At 40.2% G+C, this 18,763-nt stretch overlaps 1 protein-coding gene across 1 annotated transcript; it reads right to left on the minus strand.

Moving 5' to 3' along the window:
* Nucleotides 1–9,701: 9,701 nt before the first annotated feature.
* LOC147865023 (AP-1 complex subunit mu-2) lies at nucleotides 9,702–14,531 on the minus strand. Its single transcript, XM_087317722.1, has 11 exons — nucleotides 14,329–14,531; nucleotides 13,516–13,662; nucleotides 13,382–13,444; nucleotides 13,112–13,288; nucleotides 12,933–13,036; nucleotides 12,732–12,839; nucleotides 12,557–12,653; nucleotides 12,335–12,432; nucleotides 12,019–12,160; nucleotides 11,821–11,943; nucleotides 9,702–10,112 (listed from the first exon to the last, which is right to left on the minus strand). The coding sequence occupies exons 1-11, from the start codon at nucleotides 14,455–14,457 to the stop codon at nucleotides 10,014–10,016; spliced, it is 1,287 nt and encodes a 428-aa protein (XP_087173848.1). The 5' UTR covers nucleotides 14,458–14,531; the 3' UTR covers nucleotides 9,702–10,013.
* Nucleotides 14,532–18,763: the final 4,232 nt, after the last annotated feature.

Here is an 18,763-nt window from a genome sequence, read left to right on the forward strand (position 1 = left end):
TCTTACCAATACTTGAGGGTGTTTGGATGTTTGGTGTATATGCATGTACCAAAGGATCAGAGGTCAAAGCTCGACAGCAAGTCGAAAGCATGCATATTCATGGGATACTTGGAAGATGAGTTCGGCTACAAGCTATGGGACCTAATCGAAAAAAAGGTAGTGAGAAGTCGGGATGTAGTCTTTCTAGAAGACAAGACAATTGAAGACTGGAAGCAACAGAAGTCGGAACCGACTCCCCAGTCAACCTTGAGTACCATCGACTAAGGCCAAGTGAGTCGTCACCGACAGTTGTAAGGAGACAGCTGGCCGACAGCGTCGAATCCGAGTCGATCGACTCGGAAAGACCGACAGACTATGAGTCAGAGTCGGCAGAGTTGCTGAAGTCAATTGATGAATATGAGTTGGAGTTATCCAACTTGGAGATACCGATTGACGAGCAGAATCTCGAGCAGAGAGAAGAGTTGGCAAAGACATCCAGACTGGAGCCAACAACGAGTGGACGAAGATACCCACTCAAAGAAAGGAAGGCACCAATTACATATGCCAATCAATACGTCCTCTTGACTGATGACGATGAACCAGAGTGCTATGAAGAAGCCATTGCCGACGAGAGCAAAGAAAAATGGTTGAGCGTGATGCAAGAGGAGATGGAATCCTTGCATGCGAATTACACCTACGACCAGTAGAGTTGCCGAAAGGTAAGAGAGCACTCAGGAATAAATGGGTCTACAAGGTGAAGACTGGAGAAGTCGATAGCGAACCTAGGTATAAAGCCTGCATAGTGGTGAAGGGTTTCCAACAGAAGAAGGGCGTCGACTTTGACGAAATATTCGCACCAGTCGTGAAGATGACATCCATTCGAACTGTTCTAAGCATAGTGGCCAGTTTGGACCTGGAGATCGAACAGTTGGATGTCAAAACTGCATTTCTGCATGGGGAGCTAGAAGAAGAAATTTACATGCAGCAACCCGAAGGCTTTGAGGAGAAAGGGAAAGAGAACCTGGTGTGTCAACTGAGGAAAAGCTTGTACGGTCTGAAACAAGCTCCATGCCAATGGTACAAGAAATTCGAGCCCTTCATGATGGAACATCGGTTCCAAAAAACACAGGCTGATCACTGTGTGTTCGTAAAAAGGCTTTGCGTTCGACATGTTGATGATATGTTGATAGTCGGCCAAGATGCAAGCAAGATTGGAAGCTTGAAGAAAGCTCTCGGCAAATCATTTGCCATGAAAGACCTTGGACCAACAAAGCAAATCCTAGGAATGCACATAACCCGAGACAAAGCTTGGAAGGTGCTATGGTTGTCACAATAGAAGTATGTGACAAAGATCCTAGAGAGGTTCAACATGTCGAACGCAAAGCCGGTCGGCTCAATGTTGCCGACAAATTGCAGATTGAATGTGAAGCAGTGTCCAAAAGGGCAGAAGGAAAAGGTTGAGATGAAGAAGGTACCATATGCCTCGGCCGTCGGCAGTCTAATGTATGTTATGGTTTGTACGAGACCGGACATAAATTTGTTGTGGGAACAGTAAGCCGATATATGAGTAATCTAGGGAGAGAACACTGGGCAGTAGTGAAGTGGATACTCAGGTACCTGAAAGGCACCTCGGAGGTGTGCCTAAGGTATGGTGTCAGAAAACCTGTGGTGGAAGGTTTTACCGATTCGGACACGTCTGGAGATACTGACTCAAGCTTATCCACATCAGGGTACGTGATGACCTATGCAGGGGGAGCAGTGTCGTGGCAATCACAACTGCAGAAGTCTGTAGCCTTGTCAACTACAGAGGTAAAGTATATGGCAGCAGTAGAGACCGGAAAAGAGTTGATCTGGATGAAGAGTTTTCTCACCGAACTAGGCATGGAGCAAAAGGAGTTCTTGCTTCACTGTGACAGTCAAAGCGCCATACACCTAGCCAAGAACGCGGCATACCACTCCCGAACCAAGCACATACAGAGAAGGTATCACTGGTTGCGGGAGAGAGTCGAAGAAGGAGATTTTTCCCTTGTGAAGATCCATACCGATGACAATGGATCTGACATGCTGACGAAGAACCTACCTATGGACAAACTCAGAGTCTGTCGACAAAATACAAGACTAACAGATTTCCTCCCACAGGAATGAAGGGGGAGTTTGTTGGGAATATGTCCCTCCCGTGGGAGGATGATCCGACTGTTCGGAAAATCAATAGTCCAAGAGTCGGAAAACCGGAGCCGAGTTGATGAGGAACTCGGAATCGTGTAAATAGCCAACTCGGGAGACTATACTTGTAAATAGTCTAAGTGTGCGCCCCATGAGGGTTACGTATGTAAATAACCAAAAAGTTGCGTAACTATATATGCAACTAGGGAAAACTTTTAGGAAGAATAGAGTGTAAGTACAGAAGTTGTAGAACGTGAGAGAGAGAGAGTACTGTGAGCCGCGCCATAGCTATGTGAGTAACAACAGACGCGAAGAGCCCTGTGGCGCTGATACACTCGACAAAGTGTTGTAATCATCTCTATATTGTATATCCACTATCCATAGTGAAGATTTTGTTCCCGTGGTTTTCTCCCATTTTAGGGTTTCCATGTAAATCTCTGTACATCTGTTTATCTTGTCTTTCTGGTGCATTCTTGTGATTCGTATTTCAGCGCGTAGTTCGTTTATTGTGATCTATTCTGCATCGATTTCTCAACACATTTATCCCTAGAGACGGTGAAGTCGATCTTGTTAAACGAAGAAGCTCACCGGAAGGATAGAGAGTCCATTACCGACCCGAAGGCTTTTGTCACAGAAGGTGACATGAACCGAGGGAGAGGGTGGAATAGAAGTCCTCATAATTGGGACAAGTCCAGACGGAGGTCAAAGTCGAAGGGAAGGCCCACGTTCTTCTATTGTGGGAAGCTAGGACACTTCCAAAAGAACTGTCGACACTACCAGAAGAACTAAAGGGGAGCTGACGGTGTTGCGTTGAAGAAGATTTCGGGCAGCAAGAACACCTCGGCCATCGTCATGAGTGAGGAAGAGCTATTGTTCATCATTGAACAGAACGATGTAAATCTCACCGACGAAGAATCGACATGGGCGGTCGATTCCGGTGCGTCGTTTCACCTTACCCCTAACAGAGAATGTTTCTCATCATATACAGTTGGTGACTACGACTATGTGAAGATGGGAAATAACGTTGCATGCAAGATCTTCAAAATTGGGAATGTATCGTTGTTGTCCTCAACAGGTTGCAGAATGAAGTTGAAGGATGTGCGCCATGTTCTGGATATCTGATTGAATCTTATATCAGTCGGATAGCTCGATGACAAAGAGAATGAGAGCTTGGGGATGTAGCCCGCTCTAGATAGATGCATGATGCCGGTTTTGCTAAGATGACCGAGTCGACCATGTCATAGTGATGACACGAGAATGTCTACCAAGAATAGGTCACCCTCTCTGAGAGTGACATATAATGGGTACATTGAGTGCACCTTTGGTCCTCTGGCAATCAGGAGATTCCCTTGGTGAAGTGTCCACCCTCCTGCCGAGAAGCCGGTACAGATGCCATCTTTGTTCAATTGTCTGACTAAGATCAATGGGCTTGACAACTCGGGTACATGTCAGACATTGTGTTGTACAAAAGTAGAGCCACCTGGAAGATTAAGCTCTAGCAATGGACCCGATTTCGGCTCAAACCAAACCGAACCGTTAAACCGTGGCTTAACGGTTTATTGGTTCAAAGATAAATAAACCGTTTGGTTTGGTTTTAAATGTTATGATCCGGTTTGGTTTCGGTTCGGTTCAGTTTTGAATTTCATGGTTCAGTGGTTTATCGGTTTTGATTTATGTGGTTCGGTTTAAAGGTTTATAAGTTTAAAGGTTTATAGGTTTATAGGTTTATAGGTTTATAGGTTTATAGGTTTATAGGTTTATAGGTTAAAAAGTATTCTTAAATTTTCACCTCTAGGCTCTAACTTTCAACTTTTAATTTTAAACCTCTAGGCTCTAACTTATTAAATTTTATATGTATTATAAGTAGAGTCTCCATTTGATGTATGATTATCAAATTTAGGATAAGTATGATGACCAAATTTATAATATGTATGATGACCAAATTTATGACAAGTATGATGACCAAATTTATAATAGTTGTGATAACCAAATTTATGATGATTTTCTCACACAAATTCATAATATGTATGATAATCAAAATCTCTAAAAAATGGTTTAGTTTGGTTTTGATTTATGATAAACCGGTTTGGTTTGGTTTTAAATTTTCCATAAACGGTTTGGTTTGGTTTTTATTATAAATAAATGGTTTGGTTTGGTTTCAAGGCCAAGAAACTGAACCAGGCCCATTGCTATTAAGCTCTGCTTTGCCGATGCCGATTATCGCACAGTGTTGGGAATTTTCGACTCAGACAAAGTCAGAATGTCGGGTCGAATATTGTCGGAATTGCAATCTATGAGGAGTCACATGATACAATGCACCTGAATCTAGGAGCCAAGTGGTGGACTCTTTAGTCATAAGCAAAACTTCTTATTCGATTGAGTGTTCTATGAACAAACTGTTCAGGTCGTCTATCAATACTTCGGCTAATAAGCCAATATAGTTGACCTCCTCTTGTCGGCTTCCCTTGTGATCGGCTCTCTAAGCTTTATCATTTTTTGCTTTGAGGGCACGGTAATCGGCCTTAATGTGTCCAGGATTCTTACAGTAATTGCATGTTTGATTGTCCCTGGACTTGCTCCGGCTCCGCGAATTTGTCGGCGGTCAGGAAGAACTGCCCTGACTGTTCGGTCGGTCGACTAAACCTTGTACTACGTAGGCCTCGTTAGTCGAGTCGTTTACGAACAATTTCCTCTGAACTGCTTCAGTCAAGATTGAGCTTGTGACTTCATAGTACTATACTACAGCAATCAACGCATTGCACACAGTTGTGATGAAAGTTTCCCATGTAGGGGGGAGACTGCTCATTAGCAACATTGTGTTTAATTCATCTTCTATTGTCGTCCTCTGAGCCGAAATGTGGGAGCACTTTCGTACTCATTGATGTGTGCTTGAACCGAGTCAGATTCTTTCATCCAAAGGTTGTAGAGGCGCCGGATAAGGTATATCTTTGTTGTGGTGACCTTCTTTTCATAAGTATCTGAGAGTGTCTTCTATAGTTGAAAGGCAGAAGAACACAATTGCACTGTGACATACGTTGACTCCAACAAGTGCATTCGAATGGTGACCTGGACAATTCGATCTAATTGTGTCCACTAATTCGGCTTGTACTCTTCTAGAGGATTTTCAAATTCGATTGGATCTACCTTTGAGGATCAAATAGTCTTACATTTGTTCCTTCCAGAAGTTGAAGTTCAACCCATCGAACTTCCTTAGACTCATCTAGGATGAGCCGGATGTTGATGTCATTCTGGCCGAATAAGGTATATCTTTGTTGTGGTGACCTTGATTTCATAAGTATCTGAGAGTGTCTTCTATAGTTGAAAGGCAATCGAACACAATTGCATTGTGACATACATTGACTCCAACAAGTGCATTCAAATGGTGACCTGGACAATTCGATCTAACTTTGTCCACTAATTCGGCTTGTACTCTTCTAGAGGATTTTCGAATTCGATTGGATCTACCTTTGAGGATCAAATAGTCTTACATTTGTTCCTTCCAGAAGTTGAAGTTCAACCCATCGAACTTCCTTAGACTCATCTAGGATGAGCCGGATGTTGATGTCATTCTGTGTCGGCTTTGTAAGGCTTTGTCCGAAGTTGGTTACGAATGGTGGTTGAGTGTAGCTGGCTTGCTCACCCGAATTCATTCGAGGCTAACGTGGACATGAGTTAGTCGATATCGTCTATCGGCAAGTTCTGTCCAGAGCGACTACAACCGATTGGCCTAGCCGAATTGGACCCGAATTTACCGATTTGTTAGTCAATTAGGTTCCAAATGACAATTGGATGCTAAACTTGCTCGAAGTGACTATGATGAGCAAAGGGATAGAGCCGATTGGTCTTCCTAGATGTCTTCTAGCCAAGTTGAGCACAGTTTACTGCCAATTCAATGCCAAAATGATGATTTCAAGAGGTCGATCACAGATCATGTGTCAATTCCTTATGTTGAGCATGTTCCGGATGGTTGTAGTGGTTAAGTAGACAATGCCGACTGACTTTTCTGAATACTACTCAGCCAAATGGAACACAATTAGAACCGCCAGGGTAGAGATCCCACTTCGAGTGGTTACAATCATAGGGGTGAAAAGCAGTCGATTGGCTTACTTTAGTGGTGATTTAACGCAGTTGTCACGGACACACCAATGCTAGACTACGACAAAGCACAGATGACAAGGCTATGACCGATAAGGTTACGAACGTGGAACTCGATGTGATGAGGCTAGAAACTCGGGAAGTTGGGAGCGATGAGATGAGGAACTTAAGACGCTAGGAACAAATACAAGAGCATAAAGACAAAGATGTAAATCAAGGATTGATGGGGCTAAACAAGAATACTAGATTGATGTGTCAATGACTGGTGTTGAATCCCTTGAAAGGGACCAAGGAGGTTACAAGTATTTGGACCAAGATATACATAACATGACCATATATTTGGACGTGTTGGTTAGAACACAACACTTGACTATATATAAGAGGTCAAGAGTTGTCATGTCTATGACATTATCCTCCCCTTTACGGCCGCCTTTTCGAAAGCATGGTGTAGGAGTGAGTTGAAAGAGAAAACCAAAGTACGTTGAGGAGTGAGTGACCATGAGCAGTCCTCACCGGAAATAGGAGCACGGGTGAACGCGAGCAACCATGTGTGGTCCTCATCGGAGACTAGAACACCAAGGGGGTTTCCTTGCCATCTCTATCTCTTAGTTTCTTCTCATCATCGTCTTTGTCGTTTAGATTCTACTCATTCTTCACATCTCTATCTCCTATTTTCTTCTCATCATCATCTCTATCTCTGCACTTCTTATCATCTTCCACATCCCATCTTTGCATTTTTTGTCATTGTCATCCTTCTCCTTGTGTTTCCTGCCGTTTTCATCTTTATCTATGTGTTTCTTATTATCTTCGTCACTTTCTCTACGTTTCCTATCACCTTCATCCCTATCTTTGTGTTTTCTATCATCCTTTGTATATGTGTCTTTGTGTTTCTTCAGAACCTCAACATCTCGATCTCTATGTTTCTTATCCTCTTCATCTCTTTCTCTGCTTCCATCATTGCCATAATCAAAGTCGTTGCTTCCAAAGTCGCTTCGTCAACATCATTGCCTTCATTGCTTCGTCTTCGACATCATCATCTTCAACCCTTTTGTTGTCGTCATCAACACTACTTTGCCTAGCGTTGACCAAGATATACATAACATGACCATATATTTGGATGTGTTGGTTAGAACACAACACTTGACTATATATAAGAGGTCAAGAGTTCAAATCTTGACATGACTATTGTCATGTCTATGACAGCAGTGAAGTGCAGATCCACAAGTATCTTTCTCTTCTTAGAATGAGACCTTGGTGGTTGCTAAGCAAGAAAATCAGTTCGACCAAAATCTCAGAGTTTGTTCTGGTAAGTGTCGTCAGCTTGAGATCTTCAAGGGGATGGAAGCAGGAATACTGTTGAGAACGACCAAAATCTCAGAGTTTGTTCTGGTAAGTGTCGTCAGCTTGAGATCTTCAAGGGGATGGAAGCAGGAATACTGTTGAGAACGAGTGACGGCCGATAGTAGCTTGAAGAACCTCGACTCTTATACCAAATGTTGTAGTTGTGGCCGTTAGTACATAAACAATATCAACAATATATGATGAAGACTAACAAATGATAACATAAGTAGGCTATGGAGAACATATCAAACAAGACAACCTAACAAAAATCAAGATCAAAGAGACAGAATATGAGACTTGGGAGAGAGAGACAAAGATTAGGCACACAATGTAGTTGTATTATTCAAGATGGCAACAGTAACAACAACAACACTTTGAACTAGGTTACAAGACCAATTATATACTAACTAGGTTAGGGCAAGTGCCCTTAGACATATTTATATAAATGTCTTAAACCTAGTTGTCCAAAGGGACAATGTGAACACAACCATTATACACCCATATTCGACACGAACAGTGATGCGCAGCTTCAACCAAGAGGATGGAACGACCATTGAGGATGGCGAAGAAATGAGGAATATAGCCACAACTTACTATAATCGACTACTTACTGAAGATAGATTGGCCATAGGGGAAGACACAAGAGAAGATATTAATATCCTCCAAAGCATACCCCAAAAAGTCACGACAAAAATCAACACATGGCTTACTCATCCCCTATCAATCATCGAAATATAGGAGGCATTCTCTGATTTGGATGCAGATAGCTACCCCGGAATCGATGGCCTCACCCCTCACTTCTTCACGAACCTCTAGGATATTATTAAAGAAGACTTCCACCAGGCATATGAGGAGATCATCACCTCTAGAAATATGCCGAATGAATTCAAACAGTTACCTGTACGAGAGGATGAGTGAGAATGTCTATATGTGAAGGTTTGTTGTGTGTATGTGCAAATGTGCACAAGAGGGAGTGTGAGTATGAGTATGGTTGTATGTAAACACATGCACATGTGTGTGCATGTGGGTAAATATGAAAGAGTGTGCCACACGTACCAACAACAAGGCAGTTGTGGTGCTCCTAGATTTCAAGAAAGCATATGACAAGGTATGTTGGAATTTTCTAGAAGGTGTGATGGCGAAACTCGGCTTTCAAGAGTCATGGATCAAAGGCACTTCAAGCCTTTATAGGAATGCCAACAACTACTTATCACTAGCAAGTGAAAGGGGGCCCGTCTTTCAAATATTGCAATCTATACAACAAGGATGCCCACTAGCTCCATCCTTATTTCTATTGTACGCTAAAGCACTCTCTAGCTTTCTCAACTCGTGGCATCTAAACCTACGTGGTCTTCCTGTGCCACACTCTTACCAATGCCTCCCGGATATAGAATTTGTAGATGAAACCACAGTCTGCATGCAAGGGAACGTGGAAAATCTAAAGAAGCTAGAAAGTGGTATTGTGGGGCTACCACAACAAAAATTCATCCAATTCCAATTGACTATGAATTTGGAGGCAGTCTTCATAAATCTTGTGCCAACAATATCACCAAAGAATGTGCCATTAACAATCAGGTAGCTACTATGGGTGAATTTGACCATGGACATGTTGGGAGCGCTAGAGAGAAGCCGACCAATAATCTGTTGAATGTGATCCCAGTAAGGTGGAAAGGGCCCACTGATAATCTGCTGCAGAGCAGGCCACCAATAATCTGTTGAACATGCCCCCAATCAGGTGGAAAGAGCCCAATGATCATCCGTTGCAGAGCCTCCCACCCATAAACTGCTGAACATGCCCCTAATCAGATGGAAAGATCCCCTCAACTCCAATTTCATGTTGAGGAACATCTCCTTCCAGGCCCTCTATCAGTTTGTCATTGTCCTAACACTTCAGTTCAAGGAAGGGAAGATCATGAGGCTGTCTGGTGTACCAAATGCCTTGCGTATCAACAGGATTTTCATATTCAATCGTAAGTGGGCACTTTTTTCCTAAGATCAAGGTATGCATTTAACCAAATGTTTATTTGCAGAAGCTTCATTATTAAAGATAGTAGAAATTGACCATTTATAGACACTATTGTCAATAAATATGAGGATTGGAATTCAATGTTCTCAAACTCGTGTCAATGAAGTCAAGATCGATTAATAGGATACACCTCAACAAATCATCATATACCATGTAAGCTATAGGCTACACCTTAATAAATCATCCTATTCCATGTAAGGCTTGGCAAAAAAAGGCTCTCCTTAAAAGATTGGTCACAATTGTCTCTCTAATAAAATTAGAGCAAACAATTTCATTCCACTCCCCTCAAAATTACACAAGAATTTCACTATATTACATTGCCAACACTTGCCTTTCTAATCAAAGATACATTTAGAAGAATGTTGTGATTCTCGCATAATACATCATCTCCCCATTTGAAATTGTCTGATTACATCGTCCGAAGTTCATATTCACCAGCTGTTGTGATATACCGGACCCATGGTAATGCTTGGTACCCACTCTTTTCAATAATCTTGAGATACCTGACCTGCATCAGTCATAGATATCACGACAACAAAAAATGTAAGTTTCCCTTTTCATTTGATTTCTCCAATCCCTTTCACATTTCATATTTTCTTATCCCCTGTTTTTTAAATGTTGCAACGAAAATAAGCAAATACTTCAGTCTTTTGTTCAATCAAGAAAGATTTAGTTTGATGTTTGCTCTATACTTTCTTAATGCTTCAACCATATGTGTATTATTTCTTAGTATGGTTTACACTAAGCTTTCATGTTATGCACATTCGTATAAGGTATCCAAAATCCTCATCTCTCCCTCTTTGCCATATAAGAGTAATTGGTATGTGAGGTGCACATTTTTTTGGGTTAAGTCCACTCTATCCTGAATATTTGCTTCTTTGGCTCTAAGAGCAATTTGATAAAACTTGAAAAAACACCACCGTGCAGACCTTATCTAGAAAAATTTACATACTTCACCTTATATTCCATTAATTGTTCCATCAATGTCTAATGCTAATAATGAAATTTTTGACAAATCAAGAAATTGGCACATGCAATTATTAGTAGAGACCTTGTCATAAAATAGTCCCTGCAGATAGAATTCAGACCTCAAAGATTTTGTGCCTGCAATCCCCCTTGGTTTATGGAGATGTGTAAGGAAGAAAAAAGTATTGTTCACATCATTTGACACATCGAGTTGAATATATAATCGACTGTATCCACCAACTGAAGTTAACTTTAGCATCATTCAAAACAATGGCCTCATAAAGCAAGGGGATTAAAACTAGCCACCACAATAGCTCTAAAAACATTTAGGATCCCTAATTCTCAAAAACCCTAAAATTAATCAATCCTTAAGACTGACCAGCTAGTGAAAGCCCTAACCATCGACCTGCTTTTGAAAGCCCTAATCCTTGACCCATTTGCAGCGGTCCCAAGTTTTTACCAGCTCACGATAAATTTCTAATTTCTAGATAAGGCTGAAATTCTGATTTAAACTTGTGAAACACTGTATTTCAATTAAGCCTTAAATTCACCTTCAATGAACAAGAAATGGCTGAGAACACAAAAGGGCACAAAAGAGCAAAAAACTTGTCATGAACACAAATTTGTAGGCTTTTTAGTCGGTGTACTTCCATCTACATAGAGAGATGATTAGTTATGACATAACCTAAGATATAACATTACCATTGCGGCCTATCAGTTATGGAGCATGAGAGGAATCTGGGATGCTTGCTATAGGCCAACAAGTGAATTAGATGGTTTATAGCTGTGCTACACATACAGTGGGGAAACTTGGTTTACAACACAGTAGAAAGTAAAGTTGTTGGAGATCAGCCCATAGCAGAGGGGCCCCAATGTATCAAGTTTCAACCCAAAACACTCCTGAAAAATGTGTACATCTCAGGTGGCAAAGCGCCTGCCCCAAAAAGCATTTATTTTGGGCATGTCAAGACCAATCAACTAATGAAAGCCTCACTTACAAAAAACTATGGATGGTATACCTATTCAGAACTCTCAAATTTTGGGAACCATCTATCCACACTAAACTTCATTGGTTTCATTTTTAACAAGTAAGTTATTGGATATAGATTCAAAGGCAACAGAGACAAGCATCAAGAAACAAATGAAATCCAAGTTAACAACATATTACTACCTATCTATATTAAGGAGAATATGCTTTAGTTTATTGATAACAGATGTTAATAGATGAAATATCAAAATGTTGCCTTTACCTGGATTCCAGATACTGTAAAGTAAGGTATCTCAAACTTAACACGAATAGGTGGATGTTTTTCAGGTGCAGACTCCTCAGCTACAATGCTTGGTAGTCCAAACTGAGCCCTTAACATATAGTCCTTGAATAACAAATGAAGACATATTGTTTAAAATGAAAGTTATGTCAAATCTCTTGCTTATCCTAAGCAACATACCTTTCCACCAGGAAAGGATTTTATCTTCCACAGCAATGCCTCTTTCTCAGGCGCATATACAGCAGACCCCATTGATGTCCGAACAGAAGGAGTAGTTGCATCTGATGAGATTGGAAGTTCAATCTCCACATTTGTGGCTGTACTGGAAGACATAAGATACATGTCAGGATCTGTATATACATGCAAGAATTGGATCAAAGGTATATATTGCTCAAGCTATGGCTATATTCAGCATGCCACATAGCACAAATTATCTGCACCAAGTAAGCCAAACTTGCAACAGAAATTCAAAAGTGTACTAACTTCAGAACCTCACCTCCGCTCCTTGAACTGACTCCGAGCTTTCACTATATATTCTACACGGCTCCTTGAATGCCTTTCAACCTGAGCTTCAACCCAAATAAGAGGTTTCACCTGCATAATGATAGTAAAGAACTTTGTTGAAATATGACTCCTAAATCTTCAAAATGAGTGTTTTTCATCAGCAAAACAATAATGTCTTCGTATTAATAAATCTCAAGTCCCCTACTGGAATTACCTGAGTGCTCAAACGGTATGTCATCAGATCAAAAGCTCCATCTGGAGGGATGAATGAGATTGTTCGATCATTCTCAAAACGTGCCAGGCGCACGCACCTATTATCAAACAACAGAATTTTATCCACATCAGAAAATTGCATAAATCGAACTACTTCAAATTTTCAAATTACATACTGATGAAACTTGATGTCATCAAGATCAATTGCCTTGCCCTTAGTAGCTCGTCCCTGCGCCTCCAATAGCACTCTGTCATTGAGACCTAACTTGCATTCTGGCATTCCGCTAGAAAAAGAGAACAAAAAACAACTTTCCTTGGGTCAGAATACTTACTATTGCACTGGACAGGAATAAGATGAGAGAGAGGCATTTTATCACCTAAGATATGCCCGCATTTTTAATGCCCCCACTACATCAGATCTTACTACTTGCCCATTGCTATTGACCAAAATGTTTACACTCTCCACAACATCTAAGAAAACCTGACAAACGGGGGAAGATATAAGCAGACAAAACAAAAGTGGAAAGCACATCCATTTTGAAAGGTAAAAGAGTACCTCATTCTTCTTGTAGCGAATGCCTTCACTTCGCCAGGAGACTGCATTGGTGACAGCCATGGGAGGACGTTGAGTTACTTCCATCTTGTATGCATCTGTCTTTATGAACTCACTTAAAATCTTTGCTTCCGTAAATTGAGGGTAGCCAAAATCCATCATTTCATCTAGCAGTTCATACTCGAAAAGGATACATGAAAAATACTTAGTTCTAACATATATTTATAATGGAAATGAAGAGCCAATAGAAGCCAACTATTAAGTATAGCTTACCACAACCACAAAATTGTCTCGTAATGATTCCTCTTCGAGTTCCTCAAAGTAATGCTTGAAGACCTGGATCACACAGTCCCATTTTCACATTTGAGGTAATAAAACTCTACATCTTTGCTAAAAATTATACTCACATCAACCACCCGATGCAAAAATAGCAAAAGGCTTGCAGCATTACAGTTCTGCCTCGATGCTGTCATTACATAGACATTGTTGTACTGAATAAACAGATACGTAACACCATCATCAAAAACAACAGGATCGTGTGAAGCTGGATCACCCTGGTAAGAATGTTAATGCTTCTGGTATAAGTACAAAATAGAGGGCCAAATAAATGTATTTACTACTTAGCCATGTGCTTTTCATCTTTAAGAAAGTTTAACATCTGTCCTTATACCCAACAAACAAGGAAACATCTGGGCATCAAGTACATGCTATATATTTAATAGAGAACTAGCAGAATAATTGCTCAATCAGATATAACCTATGACATTGATATCAGAAACTTTCTGATATGTTGATACTTGTATTAATAAAGAGATTCATTATTGAAAAACGGCATGTTGCAGCGCCTTGAAATTCAGGCAATCGCTGATGAGATTACTAGTAAATATGTTCCTCCTCAAGTAAGCATATTCTATTGTTTGGGGGGGAATTACATTGAATCGCTTCTCAGTCCAGATAGCCACCGGTTTTGCCAGCATCTTTAATAATAATTAACCAAATTTCAGGTTGTTACATATAATGTCCCATTTATTGAGCGTAGTTATTAAGTTGATACTGAGTGTAATAAAAGTAGTATGTGTATGAAAACAGCAAAGCAATCAAGGATAAGAGTCCATGTAAACATATCAACCTATTCTATAGATGGGTATATAATATTTATAAGACTATGTTTCCATATGTAGTTATTGGAGATAAAAAAATGAGCCATAGTACATACATACCACTCTATCAATGAGTTTTGAGAAAAATTTCTCCACTTGACTAGCACTGACATCTCCTCGATAGTCCTTCCATACTACAACACGCCCTTTCATGTCTAGAAGAAACAAAGCTGATGCTGCACTCGCCATTTTGAACAAATATTTTCGACACTATATATGTATTGCTTTCATGGAAATAGTGCCTGAAATAACAAAAGAACTCTTTGAGTGCAAACTGATAATATATATTTATGTAGCAAATCTGAAATGCATTGAAGTATATATTAATCGTTCATTCTCCATGACAGAATGACATGATACATCTTATAATAATATGCATCACTTTACAATGTGATGAAGCCTGCAATTTAGCACGGAAAAGATCCTGCTATTTCATTTGAACTATGGCAATGAACATGAAACATATCCAGTCAAATTCTAATAAGCATGACCCAGCGTGGCCACTTCTTGTTTGTTATTAGAACCATCGAAATAATGGATGATCCAACCTATATTGTAAAAAACCTCAAGGATACACTAACAATAAAGCAAATAACTGAAAGAAATGGAATAAGGGCACTTTTCCTACCAACCATCCCTGAGCAATGGAATTGAGATGGATCTTAAACAACATTGGCGCCCCATACCACCCAATATTGCCTAAGTTTGTACCTTGGTTGCAACCCACACAACGCTATTATAGCAAGAGCCTTGCTACATTACCAGTGTTTCAACGGATATTTTTGTCTCCTTGAATGAGATTAATTACTCCCTTAAAACCATTAGAAATTATTTACTTTTAAATATTATATTAAGGTTGTACATGCAAAAAAGAAAGATAATATAGCCATCACAATAATCCAGAAAGGCCATCATTACAGATTTCTATACTCCCCCACAGGTTTCCATCCTCCTTTCAACCACCATTGTCCTAAATTTGCTTAATAAGAGCACATGCAAATATACCATACCCATCATCAACCATTCAAATGTTCTTAACCCTGCACCTACTCAAGTCCACAGGCATAACCAACATGCATAATCACCAGTGTCCTATATTTTCTTAATAAGAGCACATGCAAATATACCGCACTTATCATCAACCATTCAAACGCTTTTTAATCCTGCACCTACTCAAGTACACTGGCATAACCAACCATTCAAATGCTCTTAAACCCTGCATCTACTCAAGTACACTGGCTTCCCTAGCTATTGCCTCCCGCTTTCATTTTTTATGATGTAGATCTAGGAAGTTGGCACCACTGGAAATCTTGGGGGAAGTTCCCTTTCCATAGATATGCAAATGTTCTAGTGCATAACTTGGCACCACTAGAGATATAAGGGATAACTCCTTTTTCCTGGGTATGTACATGTTCTCGTTCATGGCTCATGTTAGTATCATACGCCTCAGTTGGTCTTGTAAGACTTTTACACTCCCTGATCATTACTCCAAAGAGCTCAGGATTTCAACCTTGATTATTAATGTGGCCTACATTATTATAACCACCAACTTGATCATCATATTACAAGCTGATGAATGTTTGCATAATCAATGAACAATCGGAACTAGAATGGCAGCTTCATGTGCATTCATATGCATCCTAGCATCAACATCTTAGACAGCGTATGCTAAACCCCTTCCCATATGGTGTCCCCATTCTAGCCACTTTAGGATTTAAAGACTATAGTTCCCATTCATGGGCATACACATAGCAATGCCCCCAGCGGGCTAGATTTTGACTCTAAGTGAGATACTTTAATGCTTGTTTGGTTGATTGATGTTACACATTGTCGACAATTTGGATGTGGACTTAATGCTCTAGACATGTCACCATAAATATGAAACTGATATTTACATGTCACTTCTACATAATTATCAAATACATTTTCTGCTTCAATTCACGGATGAGTTGACTGCTACAATTGTCACAGAAAGCTTCTGCAACAACTTTCACATTATCTGTTTCTTGCTCAAATTTTCACACGTGCCTTCTCTGAAACCTTTTTCCATGATTTTTCCGGCTACAATATCACGTGATATTCCCTCTTCAAACAGGAGGAAGAAATCAACAAATGACATAAAATCCAGTGGAAGGGATAGATCAAAATGAATAGATACATTCAGATACATGTTACATCATATATATACATCTCACAAATAATTGCCTTAGTCTTCCTAGCGTGGTCACTCACTCACACCTCTTTGTATCAACCACACTCACACTTACATTCACACTCATAATCATATAACATTACACATACATATCAACACATTACATTTTTCACCCTCACTTATCACACTTATCAATCACCCGTACGAGATGTACGGGTAACACATTCTACTCACATTGCTAAGAAGAATCAAGGGAAAAAAATGTGTTTCGAAATCTTGAACCCAGAGGGTAAAAATCGGGCAAACATAGTGCGTACGAGACGAAAGAAAGGAAAGCGGGTGAGGTTAGATCTGATTTGAAGCACTGGAATGCGTGTTGGAAAGCAGAAGTGCTTACCTGAGAAAGAGTGGACTCCTTGAGGCATGGAAGGATGTGGTGGCCGATGTATGTGCTAGAGCTCCGACAGTGAAAACATGGGAATGGGGAAGGCCCATGAAATGACGAACAAACGCACTTCTGTTCTTATTCTTCTTGTCTTTGGGAAAACTACAGAAATGGTCCTCTTATATTCCAACCCTTCCAAAAATAGCCTTGTCTTTTCACTGAACTATATACATGCATACATAACATATCTATTACATACATACATACATACATGTATTACGAGCTCCAACACCAAAATCCAAACTTTTACGACTAGTGCACTCGGAGCTCGTAAGTTGCTTCTTATACTCGAGAGCTTTAATTAATAACGAAGGATGAGAGTTGACAAGTGCACGTTCTAACACACACACACACACACATGAGAGAGAGAGAGAGAGAGTGTGTGTGTGTGTGTGTGTGTGTGTGTTAGGGTTGACAAATGTGGCAGGAATCAAACTCAATTGTGGTCAATGTGGTGGAGTGCTACATTAGAGGTGTGGTACTCGAACTTTGGAACTTCTTTACACCAAAACATGTGTAGTCGATGAGCCTTCTAGCCCAAAATCTTGTCTCATAACCATGGAAGAAATGTTTGTGGATGGAGACAAGGCATGGGCGTTAGCATGTATGGATGAGTTGGTATGCCTGCTATGGGAAAGAGATGATCTTGTTATTTGGTCCAACTAATACTTGGCACGCCCTTGGGATTTTGCCTCAATAGTCGTGAGCTAATAAAAAAAGGAAGACAAAAGTGTTGAGCCATTCACCTTGTAAGTGTCAAAAGTTGTGATTTAGACAATGTCTTGCCAACTAAGTAATTGTTTGGGGAGTCACACCATTGGTGGGTATATTTTACTCACCTAGACCAATTGGATTCTCACGAGTTGGTGGTGTTTTGTCTCTCGAGTTAGCCCCAAATAGCAAAACATCTTTCAACATCATGCAACTCTTAGCTAGGACGAGACGACACATTTGAGTATTGGCAAGAGATCATGAAAAGCTTGGTGTAGTTGGCATCAATCTCAGGTTGGAATTTTGCTACTTTGTCCAATTTCAAAAAGTACACCACTTTGTCAATGACCTATTGATTCTCTTTGTCAACATAGAGTAGGTGGACTTTCACATTTTTGATGGACGCTTTGTTATACATCTGCGATGGCCATAATGAGTGGCATGTGAGTCTTATTGGTCATGTTGGCTCACTCTCTTTATGATGGTGTTGGTTGTTGATAGTCTTGCTTTAGTCTTTATATTTTCCCCTATCTAGTGCAACAACATTTTGAGTGTTGCTACATGGGCCTTGTCTTCCACCCAAAATAGCTTTGGTTGGCATTCTTCTAACAGTATGGCGCACTTGGTGTGATGACCAATTGAAATTCTTGGAACCGCACAACTGTTGTGGTAATATTGAGTGAAAGTTACATAATGGTGCATGGTGATTGGATTAGGTCACATTCACGATGTTGGCCATGAGGCAAGCTTCCATCTCTTAGAGGTAGGTTACATAATGTTGCATGTTGATATGAGTAGGTCACATTCATGGCATTGGCCATGAGGCAAGCTTCCATCTCTTAGAAGCATGTCATAATTGCTTGGGGTTGTTGTTTGACAACATCGATATTCTCTTCAACGAGGGTCACATGGGCACCATCAATCTCTTGCTTTCTTGAATGGTAATGGGCCTTATCTTCTCAATGTGCAAGTGTTGTTGATATTCATGTATCTTAGCTTTGCTTTGGTTTGACCATTGTTGATACTCTTCTACATTTGGCATACCATAGAAGTGCCCATCAACTTTAGCTCTTCACCTTTATTGAATTCCATTGTCGACACTTGGCAGGGTGCACTCATACTTTGGAAGCTTTTGTTGCTTCCATCAACTTTGAAGGAGGCATTTGTACAAGCAAGTGTCTTCCTAA

Source organism: Azolla caroliniana, unplaced genomic scaffold (genome assembly GCF_043228905.1).
Source record: "Azolla caroliniana isolate FFs.n. ecotype wild unplaced genomic scaffold, voAzoCaro1.0.p SCAF_4, whole genome shotgun sequence".
NCBI classification, from domain to species: Eukaryota; Viridiplantae; Streptophyta; class Polypodiopsida; order Salviniales; family Salviniaceae; genus Azolla; species Azolla caroliniana.